General features: G+C 31.0%; 1 protein-coding gene across 1 annotated transcript; it reads left to right on the top strand.

Annotated features, from left to right (window-relative positions):
• Positions 1 to 7,967: 7,967 nt before the first annotated feature.
• LOC132707314 (uncharacterized) lies at positions 7,968 to 9,170 on the top strand. The gene is made up of 3 exons (XM_060679117.1): positions 7,968 to 8,071; positions 8,131 to 8,229; positions 8,915 to 9,170. The coding sequence occupies exons 1-3, from the start codon at positions 8,051 to 8,053 to the stop codon at positions 9,089 to 9,091; spliced, it is 297 nt and encodes a 98-aa protein (XP_060535100.1). The 5' UTR covers positions 7,968 to 8,050; the 3' UTR covers positions 9,092 to 9,170.
• The last annotated feature ends 1,703 nt before the right edge of the window (positions 9,171 to 10,873 follow it).

Raw genomic sequence — 10,873 nt, 5'->3', positions numbered from 1 at the left:
TACCATTGGGTCACAAAACCAGGAGCTAGCAACTTTACCAAAAAAATTAAAAACAGTTTTACAAATATACTGTCAAGACCGTGGGCTTATTTAAGCCTATTTGAAACATCTAACTAAACTTATTTTTCTTTCTTTAATAAAAAATAGATGTATTAATTATACTGATTATGACTTTTCTCTCGAAAATAAAACCCCGATTGCAATTTATTTTTTCACATGCCTCAACTTAGTGGTAATTATCATAATATTGACTCGTCTATAAAACATGACTATAGCAATCAATCGTATTGTCCCGATGTTGCTGCTTTCATGCTGTTACCATTATCAAAAGTATCAAAAGCGTCGATAGTATTAGCTCTCAAATGCTACTGTAATGGGTCATTTGGATCTGGAAGGTGGCACGGGGAATTCCAGTTCAATTTCGCCGAATTAATATATTGCCTACCCTAGCCAAGGTATTGGAAATTGTAACTTATAAGGCAGTTAACATGTCTTATGCGGAATCGACATATTCTTCCTGCTACCCAATCTGCATTTCGAGCTAACCAACCACAACTTCGCTTCAGCTCTGCAGACCATAGTAGATGACGTATTTCATGCCTACGATAAAAATGAAAAACTTTGTTTGGATCTTTTGGACTATAGTAAAGCTTTTGATGCGGTAAACCATAAAATTTTAAGTATTTGAGTTTGGGTGACTTAGCATTAAATTTCTTCCAAACCTATTTTTTAAGTCGATATCAGGGTGTTGTGAGCTCTTTTAGAAACATTGTTCAACAAACCAAAGAACGATATATTTCCTTCGAACGTCAATCTTTCGAGGTTATTTTGGTTGGTTATTTTTGGATGAGATAGAGTTAAGCTTGGTAATTTCGCCAACTTCAAAATAAACCTCAATGGGAGTGATGTTAGTCCTATTAAAGTGGGTAGAAATGTAGGGATAATCATGATTATGATTTACACTTTTAAAGGCATGTATCCGACATTCCGAAAAAGTTTTTTTAATAAATTACAACTTTTATACAGTTTGTCAAAATAGTGTGTCAAAATAATATATGTCTTTTATTTTTTGTTTTTTGCGAAAAATTATAGATAAGGCTAAAAGAAACAATTTTAAATTATTTTCATATATACAAAATATACATAAATATGTGAGAAATCAAACATTTTTTGTCTATTATGACATAAATAATAATAAACTAATTAATAAATTTATACTTAATAACCTATGTCGGGTTGTTATGGTCTGAGTGTTTTCGGATTTATGGTTATTTTTTGGTCAAAAATGCCCCTATTTTCAATACCCTATATTTTTGACGGCGTTTATAGATGAGACTAAAAGAAACAATATAAAATTATTTTCAAATATTCAAGATGATTCATAAATAAGTGCGAAATCTTACATTTTGAACGCACCCTGTATATTATGGCATTAATAAATACTCCCTTTTAAACTCAACTGTAATTTTACAATGCCAACAATTTTATAAAGTGATTCAGTCATTTATCCTGTCCTTGATGTTCGAATCGTTTATACAGGGTGAGTCAAAATGTAAAATATTAATTTTCGTGAAAAAAGCAATGGTATATTCCCCAGTTTGCCTTTCATGCATATTTGCACCGGTTATAAGTTTCTGATACAAATATAGGGGTTCAAGACATTTGAAACTACTACGACACAAATGAATTTCAACCCTCCCTTGGATTTTGAACCATTTTGAATATGCAAGGGCAGGTGTTACACGATTATATTTCCTTAAATTTTATGCAAATCTCAAACAAGAATTTTGCACTCTTTTTTCCTTTCTGGAGCAAACCATTCGAGGGAAGGAATTGATTTATAAAATTGAAAGAGCCATTAATAGGAGTAATTATTGGAAGTATAATATAATACGTATGAGTAACTATATTGAATACCGCCTTGATAATTTTTCTTGTGACTGTGCAATTATTATTATTACATACATTATTATTCTATTTACATAGAATAATTAAATTAGTGACCATAGTATTAACTTATAGGACTGTTAGAAAACTTTTATATTATTTATAACTTTTCTATCTAAATTATTTGTTGTTTATTTACAACAATTTCAAAATAAGTTAATAACTTTTATTTATTTATTGTAATGTAAATAAACATATATTGCTATTATTGTATTTTTACTAATTACCTAATTATTAATAATCCTATATTTGGAGATCTCGCTGGCTGCCTGGCTTATCCCTCGCCTTTTTTGTTGTGATTAGATCGTGTTGACACTAAATATTATATTTGACGAAATATTCAATCGAAAGTCCAAGTGCGCTACCTTATACAAGTTTCACAAATAACACAATTTATAAGCGTGTTGCATACTATTTTTTTTATGACACACTGAGTGCTGTGACGGATGCCGAACACATGTAGCTTTAAAGATCTACCAAAACCTTCTGAATTAGAAGTCTTAAAATGTGAAAAAAAATTATAATGGAAAGTGAAACACCCAAAATTTGATTGGATTTAATCGACGGGTATAACGTTAATCATTAATGACAAACATGAAAAACAAAGGTTTGATCTAAATGTAGAAAAAGTTTCTAAATAATGTATATACTATTGCTATGGGGAGGTCGAAATGTTCTTTAGCATTAGAAAGCGCTATCTTTAATCGAAGTTTTATGTCTTGGTCAGAAAGTGTAAAAAACATATGTTTAATAAATATATAGCATTTATAGCTTTAATTGCAGCTCAGTCCGCAAACTTTACGATGCAGGAGAAAAATGTAATTAAACGATCTCCTAAATAGGAACTAAAAGGCTATGATTTAAGATTACGGGGGAAACTGCAGGCGAGTATTAATTAGAAAAAAATTTGCAAAAGAAAAAATTCGATTATTGTCCTTTCATTTAAAATTAATAAAAATGATTTTATTATAAACAAACACAAAAATATTCACAATATTATAAGTTTTGCTTTTATTTGGATAGCAGTTGGAATAATTATGAACGTTTTTTTTTTTTCAGTGTGATTTTTACACCAGTCAATAGTTGACAAAATTGATATATTATCATGCAAATAAATTAATTAATTATAATAATTTGAAAAAAAAAAACACCACCGTAACATTTCCTGTTAGAGATATCATTGTTAAAATATCATTTAGTAATTTTTGACAATACGCTCCAAAAAACAATCTTAAAATGGAGGGACCCAGTAGGCATCATCACATTTGTTTGCGATGTATTTTCATTTTACCTCGGGGATTTATTTTTTTTTTAATTAAAAATATGATTAATTTGGTTTTCAAAATATAAGGTTGTCAACAATTTATGTTCGTCATTTACATTCTACATTTTTTAAATAAAATTATATTTTCATACATGATCTTATATATTTTCAAATGTCATTATTTCACATTATGAAGATGCCAACCGACAGTTTTTATTTTAAGTTGTGGAAAGTTATTCGGTTTATGATCAAGCAATTAAGAGAATGGACATTATATGCATTTGAAAGGCGTGTCTAATGGTTGTTTAATTGCACTAAAAAAATGGTTTTCTCTTCAAAGAGGCAATTTTTTTTTGTCGAGATTCCAGATAGTGTAATGTAATAATAATAATAAAGATGCTCCCTACGATTTTAATGTTAAATGACTTTTACGCCAAACATTTATAAGTTTTATATAGAAAAAGTTAGTAGTTCCGAATGCCATTAGAATTTAGTCCTTTACCAAATGGTATTAGGACTCCTTATATCCATCTCAATCCTAAAAACAACAACCTGAAAATATTTATATTTTAATTTGAATTAATCTGCTAACGGATTAAAAAAAATAAAAATCAATCATACACATTTTTAACACAAAAATAAGATAGATATCAGAAATCTTAATTGCATTCGATGGAGAGCTAAAAAACCAACTTTTTTTATATATCCGGTATAGGATCGAGCCTTAAATTTGATAGTTTTCTAAATCTAGGGTTTTTTTTGCTAGAGGGGCAAATGTGATGGTCAAATCTTGAACCATTTCCGAATTATGGTGCAGATTTCACCACACTGTTTGTTGTACCTCATCATTATCATTAGCTTAAAATTATCGTTTTTCGCGTCGCAAATAAAAGAGTTTTTCTCCTACAATCTGATTAAGAATTGGATGGGCGCCAGAATTTTCCTACCCAAGTTTTGTACTAATTCAGTTAGTTAATATGCGATAAATAAAACTCTTCTACTTACATAATCCACAAATTTAATTATGAGAGTTACCTTCGTACTGGTTCGCATGGTAAACAGAATAAGCAAAAGTGTTACTTATGTATATTTCAACAAAAGACAATTGTAAATCAAGTGCAATCAAAAATGGGGCTAAAGCGTATTTCCCAAACACTTTTAATTAGGAAATTTGAACGTGACTTAGATGGAAATATAAGTTAACAATTTATTGCTTCTGATGCTTGCGAAATCCTTTTCACAATTTCGTAACTAGTATAATTTAAATCTCGACAACAATCTCTTCGCTGAATACATGTGCAAACATTATTAAGCAGAAATCTTTAATAGCACAAGTCTAAACATTTATTGAGCCAAAGCTTGAACAACGTGAAGTTGTAGGTAGCAAATTAGTGAATTAAGGTCATTATATACTGGCGAGCAAAATATTTAGGTAACTCAAGAAATTTCAAATAATTTCAATAAAGTTTATGATTGAATCGTCGGTCTAGTAGGCAATGAAATAATTTGCTTTCTGACAAATGTGGATAGAGATATTTGTCATCTTCAGTCAGTTATTGCCATCGTAGTTTCGACTTTTTATGAAATAACGTAAGTTCGGTCTGTCTAAAAATTCGTGCCTTAGGTACTTTCCAATGTATTGTTAATATGTGTATTTAATAGGTGTATTTAACTGGTCATACTGCAATTATGCGCTATTTTTGTGGCTAAAATTTTAGTCAAACGGGAAATTGCATGAATTGTTGGTAGCAGTCTATGTGCTGTATAAAATGTTTACCAATGCTACGACGAGAGTGGGCTGTAGGGCCGCCATTTCAACGACGGCATTGAATAGCAAGAGTACCTTTTGTCCTAAATGGAATGGAACAAAATACTGTTTTCCGATAAATCCCGTTTTTGCCTCACTGAGTCAGGTGGAAGTCGAAGAGAATGGAGGAGGACCGGAAAAAGATATGCCCCAGATAGTATTGATGAAAGACTTCCACAGAAGCACTGTTGATCACCATGGGCATTTTATGCACGATAATGCTACCCCACACTGCCAGAATTGCCAGTCAATATCTGGATGAGGTGAGAATTAGCTGGTTTGACTGGCCATCACTCAGTCCAGACATGAATCCCATCGAACATGTCTGAGATGAGATGGGACGACGTATTAAAGACTTACAGGAGCTCCAAGAAGGCGCAAGAGCTGAGAGATTTACTAATGCAGGAATGCCTCGTCGATTACAAGCAGTCATAAACGCAAGAAGAGGGAATACACGTTATTAATTTCTCGGTTTTCTTAATATTGTCAATTGTTACTCGTTTCTTTAGTTACAAATAAAAATTAATTGGGCTTTGTTTATAATAGACATTTTCTGCTTTCCGACAAAATAATGAAAGCCAACCTAAGATCTTCCGATTAAATATTAAATTTAGTTAAGCAAATAGAGTAAGATGGATAATTTATCACCGAATCGATTCGGTGATAATTTTTTCTCCAAAATGACTGTAATTTTTTGCAGGTCAGTGTATAACATGAGTTCTTTTCTATCATAAAACTTTATTTAACCAGGAGTAACAATATTTATCAAGTTTAATATATAAATCATTAAGGAACAAAGTAATGCATGAGCTAACCAAATTAATTAACTAATTATATCCAATATCTGCTACATTACAAAAAGGGTTTTATTTCGAAAATATGTATTACTTAATGCCTTTTACCAAATGAATCTTGTGAGTGAATAAAAATTGGTACGGGAATATTACTTGTGTAGTTTTTGGATATTTTTAATAATATAGCAGCACAGAGAAAAAAAAACGCAACTATTAATTATAATTGGTTGCAGAACGCAATGACTGCAAACAATATATGTATTTAATTATTGGACAAATCGACCATAAGATATGCCCCAAATTCTTTTAGAATGCTGATTGGCATTGGCATTGGCATTGTTTTAGTTTATATTATCTGTGGCCATGTTGTTTTTGTTAACCGTGTATGTTTCACTCATTCAATAAATAGTAACCACACCGAATAGCTTCATAAAAGTGTCACTAGCTTTTATTAAAAGGTCACCTAGTGAAGTAATATTAAAAAGAGTCACTTCAGTTGACCTGACTTCACTGGAAAATTTTGTTTATGAGAAAATGATGATGAGATGAGAGATATTCACACTGAGTGGTGCGCAGCTGGTTATGATATAAGGAGCAGTTTCCTCCTCTTACCAGCGTTTATAGTTGCGTACGTGAAATATCCGTCAGTTTTTTCAATGTTTCTCGGACAATTAAGTAGCGGTCCCGAACTCGTCTTCACGGAGGCAAGAGCTTGGATAGTCGTCGACAGTAGCTGCACCATAGACGCGCCTGTTCGAGTATGCTGTGTTGAACCTTTTCATCAACACATTTCCTAAATCTCCTCTTGGAATACGCTGGGATAGGCCTCAAGAGATATTGTTAATATATATATCAAAAAGACATCGCAATCCCTCGCTATCACAGAACCATGAAGTGGAGACGAAGCTTTACAATATGCCAACTGCACAAACTGTAATGATTATTTATTGCCTAATCAAGATTTCACTTGTGATCATAAGTTTCATTAAGATTCTATAAAAAATGAGAAAAAACTACCAAATAGAACTCTAGGACAGTAGGAAAAGGACAGATATTTTTAGCAGAATTACTATTATTGTCTCACATTAAAATTTATTTACATTAGACAAACACTTATTAAGAATATATATAAAATTATTTATATAAATAAAACCGCTTTTATTTTAAACTCGGCGAAGGTCAGCTGCTCCGTTAATTTAACCAAGTATGTAAGAAGACAATGCAAATTTAATTTAGTATACCAATTTTACATACAAAGTTATGAATCAAGCAATAAATCAAAAAAGGAAAACGGCAAAACATACAATATAAAATAAAGAGAACTAATGACAATATAGGTAGTTTCGCGAAAGAGATACTTTTTTAAACCAAATTTAAAAGCGCAATGAGAGACATTCTGTGATTGACTAATCTGAGCATGGACTTCTTAATTTTAGGCATTTCATACTGACAATTGCAGCGGGTTCCACGGAAATGAATGCGGTTTCTACAAGTCAGTTTTTCCAATAAATATGACGGGCATCAATTTTAGTAGTTTTTGAAGAAAACAAGCAATATATCTTTAACCATTTTAAATCATGAAGCTTATGTCTTACATGATCTCTTCGCTTACAAATAAATCGAATACAAGAATTATTTACTTACATAATAAGACAAGAGCATTTAAATAGAATTAAATATTTTTTTACAATTTTTTAGTAAGTGCCTTCCAATTATTTGTTATAATAGAGTATTTATTAAAAAATAAATTTACTAACAATTTTTTACGTTATAAAAATAATAGGAATTTTGCGGTCTAGAAGTGGCCTCGCCACGTGCTCTTCCTCTTGGTAGAGAGTTCTGTTATTTCCCACATTGTCTTTGTGTTACCAACCTCTTTACTGTTCTTCCGTAATATTATTTTCTTCCGCTCGCCAGAGCCAGTCATCATTACCATTTTTCCAAAGTTTCGACATCCCATTCGACCTTAATAAAAGTCCTTTTCCTATGCAATAAATTAGGATAAGATAAAAGTGATTCAATTAATACGTAAAGAATATTTTTTTGTTCCTTTGAATTATTAGCAAATATTATTTTTTCATTGCGATAAAATGTCTGTTTGTTTTCATTTTAATAACAATTTCAGTTTGGTTTCGGGTTTCCAGTAAAAATTTCACAGTCGAGCCGCTTAGATGTCGCTGCATCTGCTGATCTAGGCGTTTTACCTAATCAATATATACGGAAGCTTTCAAAAATGCAATGTTCCAAACACTGCTCCAGGTAATTGAGTTGTTATTGTTTCTGAATTTTATTGGAGATTAACGGTTTATTGATTCTAGTTATGCTTTATTATTTCCTTTGCGGGATTAAATCCAGCGGGTGGTGAAGTATTATGGAAAAGGGGAATCGACAATTCAGTTCGAGGATATCTTACAGAGGTTAGGAATATTTAAAAATAATTTTTTTACGCTACTATTTCCTTTGTAATGATTCCAAAGGCAGATAAATGTAATTTGGAAAACATTTCTTGTCCTTTTGTAATTCATTAAAATTACAGTTTCTATCTACAAACCGTTACAAATATAGTGTATTGCTTGCTTGAGTAAATTCTAAGTGATATTCTTTCCTTGCCGAAAAATGGCAGTAAATATAATTATAAAAAATAAAAAGGTTTTAACAGTTTGTAAAGTGGGTGATTAAAGCAATCGAAAAAATTGCAATAGTGGAAGTGAAATTGTTTTACTAAAAGCGATGATTATAAATATTCAGGAAAAGGCTTTTCTAATAGAATATAAAAAATGTATATGTAAAAAACATTAAAAGATAACAATGTAGTTCCAAAAAAAATTCAAAAAAGCAAATAAATTAATTTTAATAAATTCCATCAAGTTATTCTATTTATCTATTTAATTTTCTAATTAAGCAAGGAGTAAATCGCAGAAGGACGAGTGCGAACAATTCATTTAATTACTTAAATTCATGTAATTACTTAAAATTTCTTATAATTCTTTTGGAATTCCTTTGAATTCTCCTCAGTATTCTTAGACATCTGTATACCACAATTCCTCTATGGTTCACCCTTACATTTTAAACGCAATTTTGTAAATAAATATTTTATTTTAGAGAACTTGCTGGTGGAACGAAGTATGCAAAGAAGAATTTCAAAGCCTCTTCCGTTGCAAATGTCCCGAATGGTCATTTTGTAGAGCACCTGGACGTTACTATAATGCATTTTGTTCTATGACTTCAACTGGATATATTTGGTCACAACCCGGACTGGACGAAAAATCAATGCAATGAATTTTCCAAAGAAACTATTATGTTATTATGTCATAATACAAATTACGCATATCGGAAATATAATTTATGTTTTAACTTACCGTTGCTTTTATTTCCTACGCAAGGGAAATCACTTGCAATTAAGTATGAATAAGTGGGTCAGTATGGAATTAATATTTTTTTGGAATGGAAAATAATGTTTTTACTTCCCATCATACAAAACTTTTTTTTCGCTAATAATTTTTTGGAAAATGGACTTTTGTTTCCCAAAAATTCGCTGATTTCTTGATCGCAATAAAACGCCTTTATGTAGGTAAGAGCGTCTCTGGAAATGTTTTAAAAGAACATTTTTTCTCGATGTTAATAAAATTGCAAAAAAAAAATCGCGTTGAATCAACTACAACCAGGCAATAAAACCCACATTTTTAAGTCCAAATTAAAATATTTTAATTTTGTTATTGAGCCCTGATGAAAAAATTATATATTTCGAAATGTCAGCAAATTGAATTCTAATTTTTATTGCCGGCAAGACCTTATAACTCTATAACACCTTTCGATTAAACAAAAAAGCAAGGGAATCTATAAAAACTGTAACTGTAGTACTTATAATAATATATACTTATAATTAAAAAAAAAACCTTAACTGTCAGACAACAAATTCAAAACAAGTTGACTTATAAGTTTATGGGAATATACACATGATAAAACAATTGAATTTTTTTTTTCTACTTCCATCTGTAAAATGTCTAATTTCGCACTGATCTAGCGTGCCACGTCAGTTTCGTTTCCCACGAATCAGAGCCACTTCGGACATTTCCGGGATTTTACAGCACGGGTTTGGGAGCAATCGAAGATATTTCCCACGCCTTGAATTTTGACGTTTGTTAATTTTGACGGTCATCTCAATGAATATATTGTTGTTGTTTGGCGAAAATGTACCCAAAAACTAACGGTCGTAGAAAAAGTATTAAGTCACTCGGTTTTTAAACCCTCGCTCCGCTCGTGCTAAATAAACTCGTGAGTCAAATGCCGTTTGCCGCACTGGTTGCATAATATACTATTACTAGCATTAAAAATATATATACTTGTAGGTTTAAACGCACGCATTCTTTTTTAAACAAATAGCTAATATATTGGAGGGTTATATGACTAATATATAAATGAAAATTTCGAAGAGCACTTTGAAATGTTAACTTTGAACTCGGAAATGTTAAGGGTTAATAGTTTTCGCTTTGAGGTAACGATAAATCATTTTCTGCCATTTGTTCGGTACTGTTTATAGGACAAACTCGAATAAAATGCAATTCACAGATTTATAATTGTTTTGGAGCACAACATAAAATTTAGGTATCGTGAGGCAAAAAAAAATGCCGAAAATTAGTATAACGTTGATAAAATTCTCTCATTTCTATATCGACACTTTGACCCTCGAGTACTACTTAACCTCAGAGTTATCACTGAATTTGAGTCAGTTAATCTCATGAATTAATCCCGGGGTCCCAATCCTTACGCGATAGCATAGATATACGGGTCAATATATTTTTTTTATTACATATTACTGATAATCGTCGATTAAATTGTCGATAAGCAACTATCGGTATCTTTTTAAAATATGGCGTAGGCGCAGGAAAATGCTCTCTCATCTATCACCAATAAAATAATATAGATATTATAATTATTTTTCAATAGATTCTCATACACTAAAGTATTTTGTAAATCATCTTTCTGAAATAAAACAAAATCGCCATTTTGTAAAATCGCGCATTATTTGGTAACGTCGTAAATAAAAACAAGAATTAATTA

Source organism: Cylas formicarius, unplaced genomic scaffold, assembly GCF_029955315.1.
Source record: "Cylas formicarius isolate icCylForm1 unplaced genomic scaffold, icCylForm1.1 PGA_scaffold_10__41_contigs__length_53128322, whole genome shotgun sequence".
Lineage (NCBI taxonomy): Eukaryota > Metazoa > Arthropoda > Insecta > Coleoptera > Brentidae > Cylas > Cylas formicarius.
This window is presented reverse-complemented; position numbering and strand designations above follow the sequence as displayed.